Below are 22,959 nucleotides of genomic sequence, written 5' to 3'. Positions count from 1 at the left end.
CCATCTCTGGAGCTCCTTTAAGCAGCGCTCTTAATCCCCTCTCCTCGTGCACCAGGAAACAAAGAGGGAAGAAAATGTCTCTTGCCTCTTCGGCAGGTGCAGACTTTTCCCCGGACTCCCTCCCGGCCAGCCGTGGCGCACTAACTCCTTCAGGCTGTGTTCACGCCGCCAACCCCAGTCCTATCCCGGCGCTCCGACCGAAGCCCGAGCCTCAGCTCGCAGCCCCGTCCGCCCCGGCGGGTGAGCAGACAAGCCTCCCGGGCTGGTGAGTGCCGGTCAGCACAGTTCCTCTGTGCAGGAATCTCTCTGCTTTGCCCTCCGCACCCCTGTGGCTGCGCTCTCTTCCGCAGCTCCGAAGCTTCCCCCTCCGCCACCCACAGTCTCCACCCGCGAAGGGGCTTCCTAGTGTGTGGAAACCTTTCCTCCCTCACAGCTCCCTCCCACTGGCGCAGGTCCCGTCCCTATTCTTTTGTCTCTGTTTATTCTTTTTTCTTTTGCCCTACCCAGGTACGTGGGGGGGTTTCTTGCCTTTTGGGAGGTCTGAGGTCTTCTGCCAGCGTTCAGTAGGTGTTCTGTAGGAGTTGTTCCACGTGTAGATGTCTGGTTATCTATTTTAAATAGAGTAGTGTGTATATGTCAATCCCAATTTATCCCTATCCCCACCTTTCCCCTTTAGTAACCATGTTTGTTTTCCACGTCTGAGTCTGTTTCTGTTTTATGCGTAAGTTCATTTGTATCATCATTTCCACTTCCAAATAAGTGATATCATATATTTGTTTTTGTCTGACTTACTTTTGTCTGACTTACTTACTACCTAGGAGTTCACTGACTAGAGAAAACAAGATCCTTGCATTGAAGCTTAAATTCTATTGCTGGCGGGGAAGAGGGGGTGGGGAGGTAGATAACATGCCAATGAGTAAATATAAAATAATTCTGTTAGTGATAAGTATAAAAAAAGAGAGAAGAAAAATATATTTGAGAAAACATCAGTGTGCTAGGGGTTAGGAGTGCAGGGATGCAGGCTGCTCCTGTTTTGTAGCGTGGTCGGGGAAGGCATCGCTGATAAGGTGCCAGGTGACCAGCAGTGTGATGAAAGTCAAGGAGAGGTTCCTGTCCTTGCTGGAGAAGGATGGTCCAGGTGATGGCTCCGAGGAGCATGCTTGGCGTATTCAAAAGGAACAGCCGGTGGCCCGTGTAGTTGCATCCTTGGGCGTGCTGTTCCTCCTGACAGCTGCGGGGTGTCTCAATGCTTCCCAGGAAACCACTGTGGGGTTCCTGGAGTCCTTCTCCTGGAGAGTAGCCTCAGGTCTTTGCACTCTCCCGAGCCCAGTCGACTTACAGCCCCTCCAGCAGGAAATCTAATTTTGCACACCGTGGGGCACGTCTGCAGTCTGACTTACTTACTTAGTATGATAATCTCTAAGTCCATCCATGTTGCTACAGATGGCATTATTTCCTTCTTTTATGGCAGAGTAACATTCCATTGTGCATATCACATCATCTTTATTCATTCCTCTGTCAGTGGACATTTAGGTTGTTTCCATGTCTTGGCTATTGTAAACAGCACTGCAATGAACATTGGGGAGCATGTATCCTTTCGAACCATGGTTTTCTCCTGAAATATGCCCGGGAGTGGGATTGCTGGATCATATGGTAGCTCTATTTTTAGTTTTTTTAAGGAACCTCCGTACTGTTTTCCTTAGTGGCTGTACCAATTTACATTCCCACCAACAGTGTTGGAGGGTTCCCTTTTCTCCACACTCTCTCCAACACTTATTGTTTGTAGACTTTTTGATGATGGTAATTCTGACTGGTGTGAGGTGATAATCTCATTGTAGTTTCGATTTGCATTTCTCTAATAATTGGCAATGTTGAACATCTTTTCTTATGCCTGTTGGCCATCTGTATGTCTTCTTTGGAGAAATGTCTATTTAGGTTTTCTGCCCATTTTTTGATTGGGTTGTTTGTTTTTTTGATATTGAGCTGCATGAGCTTTTTGTAAATTTTGAAGTTTAATCCCTTGTTGTTTGCATCATTTGCAAATATTTTCTCTCATTCTGTGGGCTGTATTTTCGCTTTGTTTATGGTTTCCTTTGCTGCACAAAAGCTTTTGAGTTTAATTAGGTCCCATTTGTTTATTTTTGTTTTTATTTCCATTACTCTAGGAGATGGCTCAAAAAAGGTTTTACTTCGATTCATGTCAAAGGGTGTTCTGCCTTTGTTTTCCTCTAAGAGTTTTATAGTATCCAGTCTTACATTTAGATCTGTAATCAATTTTGAATTTATTTTTGTGTATGGTGTTAGAGAATGTTCTAATTTCATTGTTTTACATGTAGCTATCCAGTTTTCCCAGCACCATTTATTGAAGAGACTGTATTTTCTTCATTGTATAGTCTTGCCTCCTTTGTCATAGATTAATTGACCATAGGTTTATTTCTGGGCTTTCCTGTTCCATTGATCGATATCTCTGTTTTTGTGCCAGTATCACACTGTTTTAATTACTGTAGCTTTGTAGTATAGTCTGAAGTCAGGGAGCCTGATTCCTCCAGTGTCATTTTTGTTTCTTAAGATTGCTTTGCCTATTCGGGGTCCATACAAATTAAAATTTTTTTTGTTCTAGTTCTGTGAAAAATGCCATTGGTAATTTGATAGGGATTGCATTGAATCTGTAGCATGCTTGTGATAGTATAGTCATTTTGACAATATCGATTCTTCTAATCCAAGAACATGGTATATATTTCCATCTGTTTGTTTCAGCTTCGATTTCTTTCATCAGCATCACATTGTTTTTGGAGTACAGGTCTTTTGCCTCCTTAGGTAGGTTTACCTAGGTATTTTATTCTTTTTGATGCAATGATAAATGGGATTGTTTCTTTAATTTCTCTTTCTGATCTTTTGTTGTTAGTGTATAGAAGTACAACAGATTTCTGTGTATTAATTTTGTATCCTGCAACTTTACTGAATTCATTGATGAGCTCTAGTAGTTTTCTTTTAGGATTTTCTATGTATAGTATTGTGTCATCTGCAAACAGTGACAGTTTTACTTCTTTTCCAATTTGAATTCATTTTATTTCTTCTTCTTCTCTGATTGCCATGGCTAGGACTTCCAAAACTATGTTGAATAAAAGTGGCAAGAGTGGACATCCTTGTCTTGTTCCTGATCTTGGAGGAAATGCTTTCAGTTTTTCACCATTGAGTATGATGTTGGCTGTAGTTTTGTCATATATGGTCTTTATTATGTTGAGTTAAGTTCCCTCTGTGCCCACTTTCTGGAGAGTTTTCATCATAAATGGGTATTGAATTTTGTCAAAAGCTTTTTCTGCATCTTTTGAGATGATCGTACAGTTTTTATTCTTCAGTTTGTTAATGTGGTATATCACAGTGATTGATTTGCGGATATCAAAAAATCCTTGCATCCCTGGGATATACCTTGCATCCCTGAGATATACCACGATCCTTGCATCATGGTATATGATCCTTTTAGTGTATTGTTGGATTCAGTTTGCTAGTATTTTGTTGAGGATTTCTGTGTCTGTGTTCATCAGTGATATTGGCCTGTAATTTTCTTTTTTTATGGTATCTTTGTCTGGTTTTGGTATAAAGGTGATGGTGGCCTCATAGAATGAATTTGGGAGTGTTCCTTCCTCTGCAATTTTTTGAAAGAGTTTCAGAAGGGTAGGTGTTAACTCTTCTCTAAATGTTTGATAGAATTCACCTGTGAAGCCATTTGGTCCTGGACTTTGGTTTGTTGGGAGTTTTTAAATCACCGTTTCAATTTCAGTACTTGTGATTGGTCTGTTCATATTTTTTATTTCTTCATGGTTTAGTCTTAGGAGATTGTATCTTTCTAAAATTTGTCCATTTCTTCTAGGTTGTCCATTTTATTGGCATATAGTTGCTTGTAGTAGTCTCTTATGATCCTTTGTATTTCTTTGGTGTCAGTTGTAACTTCTTCATATCTAATTTTATTGATTTGAGCCTGCTCCCTTTTTTTCTTGATGAGTCTGGCTAAAGGTTTATCAATTTTGCTTATCTTTTCAAAGACCCAGCATTTAGTTTCATTGATCTTTTCTATCACTTTCTTTGTCTCAATTTCATTTATTTCTGCTGTAATCTTTATGATGATTTCTTTCCTTCTAATGACTCTGGGTTTTGTTTGTTCTTCTTTCTCTAATTGCTTTAGGTGTAAGGTTAGGTTATTTATTGGGGATTTGTCTTGTTTCCTGAGGTAAGATTGTATTGCTATAAACTTCCCTCTTAGAACTGCTTTTTCTGCATCCGATAGGTTTTGGATCATCATACTTTCATTTTCATTTGTCTCTAGGTATTTTTGGATTTCCTCTTTGATCTCTTCAGTGATTCATTGGTTGTTTAGTAGCATATTGTTTAACCTCCACATGTTTGTGTTTTTTACAGTTTTTTTCTTGTTGTTTATTTCTGTTCTCATCGCGTTGTGGTCAGAAAAGATGCTTGATATGATTTCAGTTTTCTTAAATTTACCAAGGTTTACTTTGTAGCCTAGCATGTGATCAGTCCTGGAGAATGTTCCATGTGCACTTGAAACGAATCTGTGTTCTGCTGCTTTTGGACAGGATGCTCTATAAATATCAGTTAAGTCCCTCTGATCTAATGTGTCATCTAAGGCCCATGTCTCCTTATTGATTTTCTGTCTGGATGATCTGTCCATTGATGAAAGTGGTGTGTTAAAGCCCCCCCCCCCATTATTGTGTTACTGTTGATTTCTCCTTTTATGGCTGTTAGTATTTGCCTTATATATTGAGGTGCTCCTGTGTTGGGTGCATATATATTTACAATTGTTATATCTTCTTCTTGGATTGATCCCTTGATCATTATGTAGTATCCTTCTTTATCTCTTGTAACAGTCTTTATTTTAAAGTCTGTTTTGTCTGATCTGAATATTGCTAATCTAGCTGTCTTTTGATTTCCATTTGCATGGAATACCTTTTTCCATTTACTCACTTTCAGCCTGTATGTATCCCTAGATCTTAAGTGGGTCTGTTGTAGACAGCATATACATAGGTCTTGTTTTTGTATCCATTTCAGCCAGTCTGTGTCTTTTGTTTGGAGCATTTAATCTGTTTATGTTTAAGGTAATTACCCCCACCTCCGATACCAGCAGGTAGGTCTGGCCCAGGCTCTCATGAGGTCACTGCTTTTTCTCCTGGGTCCTGGTGTGCACTAGACCTTGTGTGTGTCCTCCAAGAGTGGAGTTTCTGTTACCCCAGTCCTGTGGAGCTCCTGTGATCAAACCCTGCTGGCCTTCAAAGCCAGGTGCTCTGGGAGCTCCTCCTCCTGATGCCAGACCTGCAGGCTGGGGAGCCTGACGTGGAGCTCAGAACTTTCACTCCTATAGGAGAACCTCTGAGATATAATTATTTTCCAGTTTGTGGGTTGCCCACCCAGTGGGTATGGGATTTGATTTTATCACAGTTGTGCCCCTCCTACCATCTTGTTGTGGCTGCTTCTTTGTCTTTGGATGTAGGATATCTTTTTTGGCAAGTTCCAGCAGTTTTTTGTCAATGGTTGTGCAGCAGTTAGTTGTAATTTCGGTGTTTTCGTGAGGGGGGTGAGCTCACATCCTTCTACCCAGCCATCTTGTTACTGCCCCCATCCCCAGTGACTTCATCTTAGGTTGTTTATCCCAGCCCTTTCCTCTGACCTTGGGTGCAGAATAAGCAGCAAGTCAAATACAAGAAAGTTCAAAGGAAAAAGCACGTTAATATGTTTTTTAAAAGTGATATTAGTGTACGTTGACCTTTCCATGTTCCCTTGGAGCCTTCTACCCTTGGGCCCTCCACGAATGGTTCCCGTAGAGAACAGTGGCATCCCCACTTCTGTATCTTGGGCCCAGACACACTGAGCAGTACTTGTCAAAGTGAGGTCTTTGGTCAGATGGTCTGAGTCAGAATTGCTTAGGGAGTATGTTAAAGTGCAGGTGCCTGGGCTGTCTCCAGACCTGCTAAATCACTCTGGGCAGTGATACTTAGAATTGGCACTTTTAAAAGGTCTCTTCCCACTGCCCCCTGGCCTAGGAGTGTTATACACACTAATTTATTTAAAACAGCTTTATTGAGATATAATTAAAATACTGTAAAGTTCACACCTTTAATGTGTACAGTTCAGTGATTTTTAGTATATTTTCAGGGTTATCCAACTATTACCATCATCTAATTTTAGAATATTTTCATCATCTCAATAAGAAACCTTGTAAATAGACTATTCTCCAGAGAAGATATATAAATGGCCAATAAGCACACGAAAAGATGCTCAACATCATTAGTCATTAAGGAAATGCAAATCAAAACCATAATGAGATACCACTTCACACCCACTAGGAGGGATAAAATGAAAGACAGACAATAACAAGTGTTGACAGAGATGTGGAGAAATTGGAGCCCTCATACGCTGCTGGTAGGATTGTAAAGTGGTGCAGCAACTTTGGAAAACAGTACAGCAGTTCCTCAAAATGTTAAACATAGAGTTACCACATGTCCTAGGAATTCCACTCCAAGAGAAACAAAGACATATGCCTGCACAAAAACATGTACAGTGATGTTCACAGCAGTGTTATTTATGATAGCCAAAATCCAATGGATGAATGGGTACACAAAATGTAATTTATTCATAGAAGCAAAAATGAACAGATAGAACTACATAAAACTCAAAAGCTTATGCACAGCAAAAGAAACAACAAAATGAAAAGGCAGCCTACAGAATTGGAGAAAAATTTTGCAAACCATATATCAGGTAAGGTGTTATTATCCAAAATATATAAAGAACTCATACAAGCAATAACAAAAAACCCAACAATCTGGTTAAAAAATGGGCGGAAGAACTAAATAGACATTTTTCCAAAGAGGACATCAAAATGGCCAAGAGGCAAGATGCTTAACTAAAATGCTAAGTGAAACAAGCCAGACATAAAAGGTCACGTATTGTATGATTTCATTTATATGAAATAGTCTAAAATGGGCAAATCTGTGGAGACAGAAAGTAGATTAGTCATTTCCAGGGCATGTGGGGAGGCGGGATATGACTGCTAATAGGTATAAAGCTTCTTTCTGGGGTGATGAAAAGAGTTTGGATTTAGGTAGTGGTGATGGTTGTACAACTCTGAATTATACTAAGAACCACATTTGTACTTTAAAATGGTGAATTCTGTGGTATGTGAATTATATCATTATTGATATTTTATTGTTATAAAAACTTTTGTACCCATTATATACACAAAAACATTTGCAGAAGAAAAAGTAACCTAATGTTTTAAATTTAGGACTGAAAGTCAAAAACGTTTGGGGGACTTTGACTCAAATGACTCAGCCCTGCTCTCTTGTGAAAAACTAAGCCAATTTAAGTGACTTGGTACCAAAAGGTACTCTATAGAGATCACCCAGTACCTCTTCCAACCCCTTATTTTATGGAAGAGGATACTGAGGTTGGGGAGGAGCAGGTGACTTGGCCGGGACCACAGGGTCGCACTGTGCGTCCAGGAGGCCCCATGGAGCTGTCCTTTCCCACCTCTCTCCGACCTCCCCCTCCACCCCTGCCCCCTAAGTAATTAGTTGAGCCCCTTGTCAGCTGTGCTGAAAATCGTAACTAAGGGCTGTTATTCATAACCCATGACATGCGGAGATGCATTGAGGATGCACCAGATGAGGACACGGGGGGTGGAGAAAGATGCCTCTTCACGTGTCTGAACAAGGTCAGCTCTTCTTTTGGGGATGAGAATGGTTAGCATTTGTGTATCCCAGGTTGGCTGTAAGACAACAAACAAGAAAAGGAGGCAGTTCCTGGTTTTTGGGCCACGGTTGCAGGGTCATTGAGGACATTGAACGTTAAGACACTCTTACTAATAACAGAGGAATGTTGGCCGAATGGGAGCGATGACCTGCCCAGGGCTCTTTACCCTTTTTCTTCAGTGGAGTTTTAAATTCTCGACAGACGAGCACAGCTGTCCCCAAAACCCAGAACACTTGCCTTTCCAGATCAATGCAGTCCCCTAAAAGCATGTTTTGAAATGACTAAGAAGACACTGTGACAGTCACCTTATTGCTACTTTGTAATAAGTTTAAAAAATACTACAATCAAACCTTACAGTGTTGTACCCCATGATAACCTAAAATCAGATAAAACACGGCCAGCAGTTGGCTTCCGAATGTCTAGAAGTCTGGCCAGAGGGCTGTGCACGTCTGTTCCATCATCTGATTAATTTCACGTAACATGACTCTGAGTTTTCTGTGATTGAATTTTTTTTTTCTTTTGGACCCCATCTGTGGCTTTATCAAAGTTGTACCGTGTTTGAGTAGCTCTGCAGAAATAGCAATGACCCCTTTCTTTAGCACAAAGCCTTTTATAGCCAGCTCTGGCCTCTTTCAAGCTGCATTAACATTTAAACATAGCTTTTAGAATAGTTAAAATTACAAAGCACTTTGCTCTATTTTTTTTTTTTTGCTTAATATTATTTGTATTTTTGCATAAAGCTGCATTATTTTTCATGTTGATCCTTTTTAATGGTTATGTAATCAATGAATTGAGCTCTTACAATATAGTAAATCAGACCCCTAAAAGGACACATTTAGCTTGATTCCAGGATTTTTGTCCATTGCGGAAACCACCAACAACAAAAACTCCTGTAATCGACATCCCTGTACCTACAGTGAGTGTTCTTATGAATTATTTTTCAAAGTCTGTTCCATGAACTACCTGCATCAGAATCACTGGGGGTGGGAAAGGGGAGGCGGGTCAAAAATGTATTGATAGATTCTCAGGCCTGGTCACACACCCACCAATTTGGACTCTTGGGAGGATGGAATCTGAAAATCCACATTAGTAAATCTCCTAAGGGACTTTCATGCTGACTGGAATTTGAGACTAGCTCAAAAGGTAAACTTCTTAGAAGAGGCTGCTAGGTAGTTCATTATAATGACCACTGATGGAGTGCTTACTAGGTACTAGCAGGCACTGGATACAGCATTTAATCTTCAAACAATACTGTTACTTTTTCTACTTTAGCAGGTTTAACAGGAGTATCAGACCAAGTAACGTTGCCAAGTTTAGCTGGCCAGTATCTCACGGGACTAGTATCTGCGCCCTTGTTCTTAATCGTCCACACGTTTCTATCATAAACAGCAGTCCATCTGTGAACCTTCACTTTCTACCTCGTTTAGTCCCATTGGAGAGAAATTAGAAAAACCTTAGATTCTGGCCTCAGACCTTCCTGTCTGGAGCCAGACGATGAGCTCAGAACAGTCTCTGTGAGAAACACCCTGTGGAATAAGAAAAGTGGAGGTAGCAGGGTTTCTTCTCATTTCCCGGGGTTCAGATGCTGTTAGGAATCTCACCTGCGCTCGGTTGGTCAGAAGCCAGCAGGTCAGGTGCAGAGGTGGAGAGGGTGGCCGGCACGGGCATTTGTGCGCTAAGCGATGTGGAAGCGGACACCCCAGAGGTCCGTGGAGTTGTAGTCTGGGCCCTCATGGCCTTGAAATTGAATTTCTCTCTAGCCACAGGCTGGTAGCTATGAAGAGCGGGGCCCAGACCCACTCAGAAAATCTGGATTGAAAAGGGAAAACAAAGGTTAACTCTGGAGGGGCCGAGGGTAGACCTGTATGAGAAACAAGAACAGAGTTGCGGAGAACAAGTGCTTTTTTTCCTGGTCCTGAAGCTTTGAATCCATACGGAAAGAAGTGATGATTAGATGGGCAAGGGGTGCGGGGGTGTTTTGAGGAGAGAAAGCGAAGTCTGGCTGAGAAGCTAAGGATGCAGGGCCACAGCCAGAGGCTTGTGGGGGACCCTGCCAGGGGGAAGGCACAGGGAGCTCCTGGCTTTTGGCGAAAAGTGTTTTGAAACCATTTAGAACAGTATAGAGTAGGGGTCAGCAAACCTTTTCAGCAAAGAGCCATAGAGTAAATATTTTAAAGCTCTGCCGGCCGTGTGGTCTCTGCTTAGATAGTACATAAATGAATGGGCGCCCATTTTCCATGCCTGTTAGGTGCAAGTCTGGAGAGGAATGACCATTGGCTTTGGAATTAGCTGGACTGGGTTTCAACTGCAGTTCTGACCTCCACTGGCTGGGGAGAGGCAGGCTGTGTAGCCTGATGATTAAGAACTTGGGCTCTGGAAGTGGAGGGTTCAAGTCCTACCTCACCACCCATGAGCTGTGTCACCTTAGCTAAGGCCCTTCTCTTCTCTGAACTCCCCTGTCTCAGAGCTGTGGTGAGAATTATATGAGCCAAGCACCTTTACACACACACACACACACACACACACACACACACACACACACACACACTCTTAGCACAGTGGTGCCTGGCATGTGGTAAGTGCACAGTAAATATTAAGTTAGTATTACTGGTCTCTGAGCAGGGGATTCCTCATCTATTACCATCCACTGAAGGGTTTTGCCCAAAATCTATTGTAGTGAGTCATATTATTTTCTTCCCAGTTGACAGAGCTGGCAGTCCACCCTCTGAGGACGTTTGCACGAGCCTCCTATGGCGAGCTTCAGTAGGGATTCTGTGCTGGGATTCCAAGCTCAGTCGACAGTCCCTGTAACTAGGCTGTGAGGATTGGAGAATCTTAGCATCCTGATGAGATGAGACCACCGTAACCTGCCCTGATCTGAAAGCAGTCAAACGGTTCAGCCTTCCAGCGCCCAACCCTGAACTTGGAAGTGAGACAGAGAGGCCTGATCACAGACCCTTGCATCAAAGCGAGGCCTCATCAGACCCTTGCCGCAAAGCCCCGTCCTTCACGCCCATAAATTCTTATGAAACTCATTTATCTGCTTTCCCACCCCAAGGAGATGTTGAGCTGTAACAAGAAGGGAATGGTATGGGGCTGGGGAGATGGGAGGTGGGTGTTAGACAAACGAGGAGAATTGTGCCCCGGAGACACCATGGCGAGAGACAGCAAACACATACACAAAGAATGTCATTGTTACATAACACAACAGAGATGTATAGGGGGAGTGTTAAGTCCAGGGGAAAAGTTCATTTCTCTTCATCATTCTTGTGGTTTAGTTGGTGAGAGAGTGCGTATCTCATGCTGGAATTGTCCCTTTGAGTCTCTGCTGGAAGAAGGTGGCCATCATTTCAGGCTCTCATTCCAACTTCATCTCTGGACTGCTGACTCTTTCTTCTTTGTTTTTTTCCTTCTGGGTGAGCTCAGAGGAGGACGTACAGAGATGGGCCTTGCTCTGAAATACCTTCTGCATAAAGGATTCCCTGGGGGCAGAACTGCCTCTGTGCCCCAGGTCCCCATCATTGTCACTGACGGGAGGTCCCAAGGGCATGTGGCCCTGCCAGCCAAGCAGCTGAAGCAAAGGGGCATCACCTGTGTTTGCTGTGGGGGTCTGCTTCCCAGTAAGAGATTTGGTCACGCGGGGTCAGCCCTCTGGGTCAGCCTGGGGACGTCGCAGCCATGGGAAGAGAGGGGAGCTGGGAAAACCATCCTGATCCTTCCTGGATCCGTTTTTTTGTCACTTTGCTGTGTTGTTGCTGGCACAAGGGGACCGCCAAGTCTTTGGAAGTCTGAGAGTTTGCATCGTCTTTAATTTAGTCTGAATACTTGATTTCAAGTGTCAGAAACTTGACTCTAATTTATCTGGGCAGAAATGGAAGTTCATGGACTCATCCAACTGCACAGGGTGGGTCAGGAGCCAGATGCAGGAATAGGCCTTCCTAGAGGAGAGGGGGGCACAGTTCCTCAATGCTCTCAACCCTGAAAATGGAGGTGACCTCAGTGGGGCTGTTGTCATTTGTGGGTATCAAGTGAAATGACTCTTGGTCTGGGCACTGTGCCTATACATAGAAATCTCTTTATTAATTTTAGTATAGTTGTTCCTTGGGGTTGGTTCTAGGACCCCTGTGGATACCAAAAGCCATGGATGCTTAAGTCCCTTAGTTGGCCACCCATATCCATGGATGTGGAACCCACAGATACAGAGGACCAACTGTACATTATTTATTCTCTCAGTCAATAAATGTATGTTGTCTTCCTCGTGCCAGACACTATTCTAGGTTCTCAGGATGCACAGACAGCAATACAAAGTCCCTGCCCTGATGGAGCTTCTGTTCTAGGAAAGGAACTAGATTTAAAAAAAAAAAAAAAAAAAAGGAGTGAATAAATAAGTAACAGTTTCAGGTGGAAATAAAATTCAAAGGAGAAAAATAAAGTAGGGAAGAGGTTACAGAGTGATGGGAATAGAGAGGACAGCTGTTTTAGATAGGGGGGTCTGGCAAGGCTCCTTTGAAGAGTTGGTTTTTGAGCAGAAACTTGAGTGAGGAACAAGCCTTCCAAATAACAGGGAAAAGAGCAGGCAAGGCAGGCAGATGGAAAGTGCAAAGGCCCTGAGGCAGTAGCTAGCTCGGTGTGTGATAGAAACAGTGAGACAGCCAGGAGTGGCTGGAGCCCAGCAAGCAAGGGGTGAATTATAAGAAATAAGGTAAAAGAGGTGGGCAGGAGTTAGGTCTAGAGCTTTTGTGGGTTATTGTAGAGACTAAAGTTTGTAATGAGTAGTCTGGGAAGTCTTTGGGGTGGGGGGTTTGAGCAGGAAAATTACATGAATTGGCTTACATTTTTAGAAAATCACACTGACTGCAAGGTAGAGAGAATAGACTGGTGGGTGAGGCAGAGGGAGAAGCAATAATAGGGGCAGTGGGGAGTCTAGTTAGGAGGCCTTTGGAGCAGCTCACATGCAAGATTATGATGGTTTGCAGTAGGGAAGCAGCTGTGACCCCGCTGAGGAGTGGCTGGATTTAGGATGCTTTTGGAAGGCAGAGCAATGGAGTGACCGGTGTATTGGATGTGGGTGTGTGAGAGAAGAATCAAAGATTTTGGCCTGAACTCCCGTGTGAATGGTGGTGCTATTTACTGAAAAGAGAAAGAGTGGGAAAGGAACAAAGGAAATTGAATTCTGTTTCAGACAAGTCAAGTTTGAGATGCGTATCAGCCATCTAAGTAGAGAAGCTGAGTAAAGAGTTGGATACGAGAGTCTGGAGCAGAGGAGAAAGGACAGGCATCGAGATTGAAACTGACGATGGTATTTAAAGCCTAAATAAGATCACCAGGAGCTGAGTGCTGCGTGGACCAGCAAGTGCAGAAAGAGGAAGAAGATAGAAGGGGACTGAGGTTGTAGGTACCATGGGGCTGCCCCGATTGTGCAGTGTCCTGGTGACGATGATGACAGCTACCACCACCATTATTGTTGTCATTGCCAGTAAGTTGGTATTAGACACAAGCTGCCTTATGGCTGGCTCTTTCTGTGTCCTCAGATATAAGGAGTATAAACCCCTTGAGAGAGGAGAGTGGGCGTTACTTCATGGCTCCCTGCCCACCCTCATCCCCACATAGGGCCAAATAGAGTGCCTTGCACGTAGTATTTGCCCAAAGGTTTGTCACTGAGGATAGAATCTCCCATGGGTGGAAATACTGGTCCGTTCTGGGGCTTTCTTCTCCAGCTGCTGGCTGGAGTAGCGCTTCTCAAACTATCTGTGGTGAAGGTCCAGTTTGTTTTTTTTCCTAATCCATCATGAACGGATACTTTTTTTAAAAAAAAAATACAATAAAAATGAGTTGCTGGAAAGATGAAATAAAAACAAAATAGAAACTCAGATATTTATTATTTGACCCAACAGACATAAAATGACTGTCAAGTTGCTGTACGATTAGTTTCTAAATGCTTGGTGTCTATACTTAACGGATTCTGAATCAGGGTGAAACAGTTCGGGGTTCTTCACTGGCCCACAGACCGTATTTTGAGCATCCCTAGTGTAGGGAAATCAAGAAGCCATTGCTCAGAAGAGGGGGCACGGCTCAGATATGAAGACCTGAGCTGCAGACACAGGAAGCCTCTGAGAAAGCCTGTTGGATTTCCAGGGCTACCTGACCCCTCCCCACTCCTAGTAAGAGGCCAGCTCCCTGTTGACCAGTGGTTCTCCAAGTGTGTTCCTTGGACCAGCAGTAACAGCATCACCTGGGAGCTTGCTAGAAATGCACACACTCAGGCCCCACTGCATTGAGTCCAAAACTCTGGGGCAAAAGGAGCCTCGATCTGTGGTTTTTCTGGCCCCTCAGTGATTCTGATGCCGCCAAAGTCTGAGAACCACTGCAGTGTGAGATTAAAGACTGTTGCCCGTTCAAACTCTTTCCCCCTTTTAGTGTACATTGAGCCCCTTCTCTGATGGTTCTCAACTCTGGCTGAGCATCTGAATTACCCAGGGAGCTTTTAAGAAGGTCTGTTTGGGGGCCGGGAGAGCTAAGGGTGCGGCCCGGCAGAGCTGCCCGCTCAATGCTAATGTGAGTCCAGAACTGAGGAGCCCCTGTGTGTGCCAGGCGCTGTCCCAGATGCTGGGCAAAGTGTCTGGTCTCTGTGGCTTCAGAGGAGGATGGGGAGCTTTACATTAGGAGGTTTAGAGATACGTGAAGGTTTTGCTGTATTGCCAAGCTGTGGTCTGTTTTGATGAATTTTTGATAGGCAGGATTCTAAATGTGTCACTGACTGCCTTGTCTTCTTAAAAACAGGTTTCTCAACATCATTTAACCCTTTCTTCATGCCCTACGGTCATCATCCCCCACAGCATTTCTGTTCTGGACACTAGCAGTGCCCTCTGATTGTGGAGCTGCGCCAGCTCCTGCCTCTACACGGCCTCATGTTGCTGGCCTTTCAGTTCTTATTGCCACTATTTATAATTCTTCAGGATTTTTTTTTCTTTTCTGTTACTAGCTGTCCCTGTTTGTTCTTCTCTTGCTGTCACCTAGAACCACGTTCCTTCATTTCCTTTCTAGTTAAATTTATTTTTATTTTTGGCTGCGTTGGGTCTTCGTTGCTGCGCATGGGCTTTCTCTAGTTGCGATGAGCAGGGGCTACTCTTCGTTGCGGTGCGCGAGCTTCCCATTGGGTGGCTTCTCGTTGCACGGGCTCTAGGCCTGCAGGCTTCAGTAGTTGTGGTACCCGGGCTCAGTAGTGTGGCGCACGGGCTTAGTTGCTCCGCGGCATGTGGGATCTTCCCGGACCAGGGCTCAAACCCGTGTCCCCTGCATTGGCAGGCAGATTCTTAACCACGGTGCCCCCAGGGAAGCCCTCTGGTTAAATTTTTCTCATCAGCTATAGGTTGCAAAACCAGACGACTAAATCTGTTAGGACCCTGTCTCAAATAAGAGCCGACGGTTTGAGTGTGAGGCTCTCCTCTGAGGAAGTTCGGGGACTGGAGCGTGTGCACGTTATGACCCATGGCTGAGCATCCTCGAGGTCCTTCTGTGCTTCACTTCTAGACCTTACCTGCATCCTGGGTGGATGAGGTTGCAGCTCTGTGGCTCCTGCAGTAGTGGGTGGCGGGGCTGTCCACAGGGAGCCCAGCGTCTAGGAGACGGGTGGATAGGAGGTGGGTGAGTGTGGGGCGATGAGCCATTGTAACTTCTCGGCCGGGGGCTCGGGGCACAGGTGGGAGGAGCTGCGCACGCTGGCCAGCGAGCCAAGGGAGCAGCACGTGCTGATGGCCGAGCAGGTGGAGGACGCCGCCCACAGCCTCTCCAGCACCCTCGGCGGCTCTGCCACGTGCACCATTGCCTCTCCGGGTGAGTAAGGCCTTTCCGTGTGGAAAGGAGTGGCCTCGCCTGTATGCAAGCGGGATGGGGGTGAGGAGGGTTCCCCAAGGCCGGAGGTCCCCCTGAGAGGGAGGGAAGAGGAATGGAGCCCAGCAGCCTCGGCCCTGGGGCCCTCTGCTCTGTTCTACCGCCCTGTGTCAGGCCCTGTGGGGTTCTAGGCTGGGAATTCCGAACTTGTCGCACGGGGTAGAGAGGCTCAGATCCGGTGGGGTCCCCTCCCCTGCTGTCAGCACAGGGAGGCCTCATCTGGGGGTGAGATCCCTGTATTCCCAGTCATCTTTGTCAGGCTCCATCCAGGAGCTAGAGTGAAGTACGTTGTAAAAAAAAAAAAAAAAAAAGGTACACGTGTGCACAGGATGGAAGAGCGGTGTGGGGCGGGGCTTGTGCAGAGGAGATGCTCGGAGACCGGCTGCCCCTCCCCCGTGTACTCTGCTGGGAAAGAGCCGAGGCTGAGGGTGGTGGGAGGAAGGAGGCGTAACCCTGTCTTCCCTGCCTCGGGTATGCACGGTGGACACAGACTGCAAGGTCCAGCCTCACCCCTGTGAGCGCAAGACGCTAGAGATGGTCAGGCAGCTTGCTGGCCAGGCCCCGTGCCGGAGGGGATCTCGGGGGACCAAGGCCGTGCTGGCTGCTCTCTGTCCCTTTTCCAGGTTTGTCCACAAGGTGTGGGGTCAGAGCCTGTGGGCAGGGCCTGGACGGGGACGGCCAAGTGCTCATGGGCTGCAGGGAGAACGGCTCTCCGGGGCCTTGGCTGTGGAGTGTGTGACAGGGATCAGAGGAGACCTGGGAGGGAGGCAGGGACAGAGCTCCGGGGACCCAGGCAGGGGCACAGCTACTCAGTGTCAGAGCCTTTTAGACACACCGCCCAGGAGCCCCGGGCCTGGGTCCCAGCCATTCTGAAGGCTGGTAACTCAGCCAGAAGCTGGTCTGACAGGGCGGTGGTCTGGACTTGGGATAGTGGTCTGCTAATCTGGTCCCTCCGATCACCAGTTTCCACGTGTGTGGGGGCTGAGCAAGGCCAGAGGCTTATGGTGCTTCGATGGATTCCGGATGTGGAGGCTGTGAAGAATGCTGGATTCTTCAGGGCCGGAGCTCAGGCATTCAAGGGCACCTGCCGCCCGGCTCTCAGCCACTGCCCCACAGACCCCCAGATCGTCCCCTTTATCCGGACCACCTTCAGTATGGCACCTGGTCAGGAGCTCATGACCTCGCCCTCTAGTCCTTTCTGGAGGGCCAGGGTAGCGTTTGAACCAGCTGCACCTTGGCCCCTTGGCCTGGCCTCAGCGATGAGATCAGAGTGCCCACAGCAGTGAGATGGAGCGGCTGAGAAGCCGTGAGGGCCGTGTTGGGTCGATGCAGAGTCCGAACGCCATCTCGGCAGGGAAGGGCGGTGCCCCCCATGTGGATCAGAGGAAGTGGGGCCTCTTGCCATGTCAGAGGCCACTAGAGGCTCTCTTCCGAACCTGCACTTCCGAGTGAAAGGAGGTAGTTCTTCATTCCCTGGTGAACATGTTTAAGGACTCACGGTGAGCCAGGCAGGGTCCAGCGAGGAGGCAGGCACAGTCGCGGCTCCAAGAAGCTCGTGGTCCAGAGAGAGCCTCCCAAGTGCTGGGATGGGGCCTGTCCTCGCCACACGTCATGGAGGAGGGGTTGCTTGAGCAGTCTCGAAAGATGTGGGAACCGGGTAGCAGTGGGCAGAGGCGTCCAGAGCCGGGAGCCCTGGGAGAGGCTGGTGGGTAGAGTACACTTCATGGCTATGTGCTCAGACTCTGGGGGCATCACCACTAGTGAGCTGGGAACCTCCCGCTGTCTGTTTCCACATTCAGCAAGGGGGTGATAACAGGACCTGCCCCCGGAGGATTGCCAGGGGCACGCAGCGAGGTAATTCGTAGAATGCACTGACGTTGCAGGCAGCGAGGTAATTTGTAGAATGCACTGACGTTGCAGGCAGCGAGGTAATTCGTAGAATGCACTGACGTTGCAGGCTCCTAGAATAATGCATATAGTAGGCTTTTCATCAATCCCCTCATTCAAGAAATACTCACCGAGGCTCTCCTAAGTTCCCAGCACTGCCCCAGGTCCTGGGGAATCAGCATGAGCATCTCGGAAACAAATCTGCTCTCATGAGCAAGAGGCAGCAGTGAACAAAGTGAATACCTAAATGAACTATTAGGTGGTGGTAAGTGCAATAAGGGAAAGGATGCGGGGTGGGACAGGGTGGGGTAAGTAGAGGGTAGGGGTGCAGCTTTAATTAGAGTGGGCAGGGACCAGACCTGAGGGAGGTGGGGGACTAGCTGAGCACAGGCCCAGGCGAAGCCCTGTGGATAGTGTCTGCTCAACAGCGCTGGCTCCTGTAGGCCTGGGTAGGGAGGGCAGGGCCCGTGGAGCCTTCTGGGCTAGGACCTGTGGTTTGATGAGGAGTAGACGTGGAGGGGGAGAAGAGTTCTTTTTAATGAGCTGGCAGCTTGGCACAGTTTTGATTTCAGCGACCCCTTGAGTTCGTAGTTGACTTGGCTTTTATCCCAAGTGGATGTTTTGCCTCAGGAAAGCCCTGGCCCTAGAGGTGAGCCCAGTTAGCCTGCCCGCCAGGTGAGCAGCCCTGGGTGGGATCTCCCCGGGAGAAGTGCTCTTTGGCAAGTTTTAGAGAACTTTGTCGCGAAGGCCCCAGGAGAATCTCCTTAGATGAGGCCATCCGTGGAGCTGCTGCCAGCCAAGAGGAGGACTTTCTGCCCGAGGGATGAGGACCCACTCCTCTGTGGTCGGCCCATCGCCCTGCAGACTCAGGAGAGCCAGGGGGCGAGGCCCAGAGGGCAGGATGCATGGGCTTTGGAGTGGGAGATGGAGTTCGGATCCCAGCTCTGCTGTGTTCTGGTAACCGTGTGACTTTGGGCAACTTAATTCAGCCCTGAACCCATTTCTCCATCTGGAAGAGGAGACTGCTGTCTCTCCAAGTAGCTGAGGCCTTGAAGTAACGATGGGGGATGGCGGGGGCATGGAAGCCAGCACAGGAATGGCGGCCCTTGTGTTGTCACAGAAGGTTGTCACTCACACCGACCTCAGAGGTCATTGAGACCAGCCAGTGGTTTGCAAATCCTCCTGAGCTACGGAGCCTCCTATGGACACTTGTTATGCAGACCAGAAAAAGCACATCTGGGGTGGGGGCGTGGGGCTGGGGCACTGGGGGAGCCCTGGACAGTCCCCTTCCCTCTCCACTGAGGCTCTGAGGAACACAGTTGAAAACTAGAGAGTTGCTATATAGAAGAGGGAACAGAAGACCAGAGAAGGAAAGTAACTTGCCTGGGGTCACATAGCCAGAATGCAGTCGCCTAATCCCAGTATTTCCCACCCCCCACTCCTTGTGCTGGCCCCAGAAAGTAACTCGTAATAGAAAGCTGTTGCCGTAGTTCAGAGTATTGAACACAGATAGCTCTAATTTCTGACATGATAGCCAGCTTCCATTATCTTTTTTAATTGTCTGAGTAGTTTGAAACATTTCCTACTCTATGTGCAGACAAAAGTTGGGTAGAATCAGGGAAAAAAAAAAAGAACCAAGTCTGTCTTGACTTGCTTCTGCATTGGCATCTTGTGTCAGCTTTTAGTGTTTTAAACACCCTCTCCTGTTAAAACTTTGATCTCTACCATTTGTTTCCTTGGGTTGTAGCTGGAAGAGAGTGTTCTTAACCCACCCTGCCACCTGCTACAGGACCACCCGCCCAGGTACAGTCTGCCTCTTGGATTCTCCTCTTCTTTCTGGCCCTGGGACTAGGCTGGCTCCCAAAGTGGCATTTACACTCCTGGGGTAGCACGTGGGGTTGGACTGAGCTCCAGGGCACAGGGACAGGCATTTTCAGAGGCAGAGGAATATGCTCATGCCATACTCGTGCCTCCCTTGGTCAGTGGTATATTTTCACTGAGAAAGGGAGTGAAGGCTTTGGAATTACTTCCTTAACCAGGGCCCCTTGCGTTGACAAGAGGCAGAGCAGGGCGTGCACTGAGCCCCAGCTGTGCAGACAGCCTCACATCTAGCACCAGACTCAGGGCAAGATACCTGAGCCTCACTTTCCTCCTCTGTAAAATGGGGGTAATGTTTGCCCCATGTCTGGGCTCCCCATTTCCCTGCTGTGGATGATAGGGGGTACCATACAAGGGATCCTCGGGAAGACTCAGTAGGTGATGTCCACCAAAGCGCTTCATTAGCGACACAGTCGCAAGCAAACAGGAGAACTTTTCAATACCATTAAGATCATGCAGCCTGGCTTCCCAACGGGCCCTCGCTGCTCCTCACCCCGGGGTCTAGTGCGTCTCACTGACCCAGGAGCACAGAAATCACACTGAAGTGTCTTGGCATCAGTGCTTGCGTAGATATGCTACTCCCGATGAGGTCGGGAGTCCGTCCCTCGGAAGCAGAGCCAGAGGCTTTGTGTGCAGGCAGGATGGTGCTTCCTGCCTGGGGTTAGGTGATCCTTCGGGCATCTTATTTTAAAGTTCCAACTTGGCTGGTCTCTGACACATGGGAGGAACTGAAAGTGGGGTTGTTTCTACTCAGAAATTAAAGCTCAAGGACTTACGGTTTTGGAACCAGAGTGACCTGTGTTTGAGTCCCAGCTCTGCCACTTTCCAAGTAGCTGACCTTCAGCACGTGACTTCTGTTCGTCAAGTTTCAGCTTCCTCGTCTGTGACATGGCGGTTCACAGTACCTGTTTCATCCAGTTGTATCAGTGAAGTGAGATTATACATGTGTAGCGCTTAGCACAATACCTGGCCCCATAATAGCTGCTCAGTTAAAGGCCACTGTTGATGCTGTTAATGAGCCCTCGGTTGTTTGCATGAAACTCCAACTGACAGAACTGCTGGCCTAGGAGCCCAGAGTTACCCTCGATAATTCCTACCTTCCAGAAGTGTATACTTTAATTACAATCATGTCACCACCAAGTAGTAGATTAACATTTTTAAGGTATTGGGGGTTTGGACTCCTACATATAAATTTGGAGGTCCGGGGGGGGGGCGGAATTCAGTCCATAACACGTGTTCCCAGTATCAGAGCCAGGAGCCAGATCCCATTGGCAGATCCCCAAGTGAGCCTGTAATTCGCACAGGGCCTTACTGAGCCCACCATTGAGTGTCTGGTATCACCTACACCCTAACCCCGCCTTACGTACCTCATTTACTTTCCTTTTCCTCTTTGTTACAGGTGTTGAGGCTAATTTCCTAGTGCATCTGGGGAAAGAAAGGGGCTGGGCCCTGGTGTGGCTGGGTAGCCAAACCCCTTCGCATCTCTGGGCTGATGTGCCAGGCTGTTAACAGGCATCTCTCTGATAGGCCCCCGTGACTCGCAGCCCTGCCAGAATGGAGGCACGTGTGTTCCAGAAGGACTGGACCGGTACCACTGCCTCTGCCCGCCAGCCTTTGGAGGGGAGGCTGACTGCGGTACGTGTGCACAGGCCTTCCCAGACTCTGTTGGGGAGCAGTGGAGCCGGGGTTCCTGCTTCTCACCTGCCACCCTTTTAGCTACTAGGTAGGAACTGGCCCTGGAGTTAGGGCCACCTGCTTTTCAAGTACACCACTGATCTGATGTCTCAGGTGATACACTGAGGGTTCCATGAAGAAGTAACTCAGGTGGTGGAGCTCCGGCTAGGACACGGCTCCTGGCTTCTTAGCTTTAGAATGGCTGCTGCTTGATCTGTGAGCATTGTGGAGCCCAGCTGCGGGCTGGAGCTGGCCGAACTGGGTCCTGGTTCTGGGCTGAGTCTCTTCTCCCCTCTTCCAAGAAGAGGAGGCGTGAGAAGCTTCAACCCCGTTTGGATTTAAAACTGTGAAATGAAGATTATAATAACTGGCTTTACCCCCTACGGTTATGGGAGTTTGAAATAAGATTCTTAGCACAATGCTTGACACGTAGGACGGGACTTGTTAAATAGTCACTTTTTAAAAACTGTAGTGCTGGGTCAGTTGGAGACTTATATGGGAAAAAGATATATATGTTGACTCCCTACCTCACAAGCTACACAAAAAATCAAGTCCAGATGGATCATAGATTTAAATGTAAAAGGCAAAGTTGTGAAACTTCTGGAAGAAAACATAGGAGCATATCTTCATGATCTCGGGGTAGACAAAGATTTCTCCAACAGGACACAAGAAGCACTAACCATAATGGGAAAAAGTTATAGAAAAATTTCTTTTGAAAGAGTGGTGAGATGGAGACACTTGGTGGGAGCCAGGGAGCTCTGTGTCCGGCTGTGGCTAACCCTGTGACCTGCACTGGTCACTAGGCCCTGAAGCCTCTGTGTCAGTGTCTCATCTCCCTCCTGGGAGGGAGGCGGCTCCGGCCCCACGTGGCTCCTGGGGGTCCCGGGTGGGACAGTGGTCTGCGTGCTCCACAGCGCGACGGCCGCTGTGATCCTGGCAGCCCCGAAGCTGAGCCTGGAGTGCAGAGCCGACGTCGTCTTCCCGCTGGCCGGCTCGGCGGCTGCCAACCCGGAGGGCTTCCTGTGGACCAAGGCCTCCGTGAAGCGGTTCGTGCCGGGGGCGCTGAGCGAGGGCTCCCGGGCATGCTTGGGTGTGGCCGTGCCCGTGGGCAAGTACCGGGACGTGCGGACCTGGTCAGGAGCCTCGACGACCTGCCCTTCGCTGGCGGCGCCATCCTGACAGGCCACGCCCCGCAGCAGGCGGCGGAGCGCGGCTTCGGGAGCGCCGCCGGAACGGGCCTGGACCGGCCCCGCAGGGCCGTGGTCCTAATGACCGAGGCGCGCTCTCAGGACCAGGTGGCCGGCCCGGCGACTTTCGCCAGGGCCTGGGAGCTGCTCCTGCTGGGCGTGGGCAGCGAGGCCGTGCGGGCAGACCTGGAGGAGGTCACTGGTAGCCCAGCGCACCTCATGATCGACGCCGGCCCGGAGGACCTGTGCCGCCACATCCCGAAGCTGCGGGGAAAGCTGTGCAGCCAGCAGCGCCCAGGTAAGGACCAGTCCTGCACCGGCGCCAGCTGCGGGCCGGCCTCGCCCGACCCGGGGGCCGGCTGGCCAGTGGCAGGCCCTTCCTCCCTTTGGTAGCGACTTAACCAGGGCCTGTACTGGGGGCCTCAAGCACGGCCCGACTCTTCTGTATGCTAGCCTTGTGATGAGTAACTTCCCAGTTTACTGGTCAGTAAAATTGGACTAATAGTAGTACCTAGTACCTCCAGAGGGGCTTTTGTGAGGATTAAGGCAAGCACCGTGCACACTAGTACACAGTAAGCTCAGAGTGTACGCTCAGAATTGTAGGTATCGCTGTTTATTATTGTTATTTATTGTTGTTAACAAGGAGTTCTGAATCTTCAGTCTTCAGCTGAAATGTCGCTCC

The 22,959-nt window shown here is 48.0% G+C and overlaps 1 protein-coding gene across 1 annotated transcript in view; it reads left to right on the top strand.

Moving 5' to 3' along the window:
• VWA2 (von Willebrand factor A domain containing 2) overlaps window positions 1-22,959 on the top strand; it is a 62,768-nt gene that overhangs the window by 36,447 nt on the left and 3,362 nt on the right. Inside the window, 6 exon segments of the mRNA XM_079899751.1 lie at window positions 11,188-11,353; window positions 11,355-11,381; window positions 15,459-15,594; window positions 20,944-21,051; window positions 22,031-22,213; window positions 22,216-22,575. Coding sequence (XP_079755877.1) covers window positions 11,188-11,353; window positions 11,355-11,381; window positions 15,459-15,594; window positions 20,944-21,051; window positions 22,031-22,213; window positions 22,216-22,575 — 980 coding nt within the window.

This window comes from Stenella coeruleoalba (genome assembly GCF_951394435.1).
Source record: "Stenella coeruleoalba genome assembly, chromosome: 16".
Taxonomy (NCBI): domain Eukaryota; kingdom Metazoa; phylum Chordata; class Mammalia; order Artiodactyla; family Delphinidae; genus Stenella; species Stenella coeruleoalba.
Note: the sequence above shows the minus strand (reverse complement) of the source record. Positions and strands in the feature narration are given on the sequence as shown.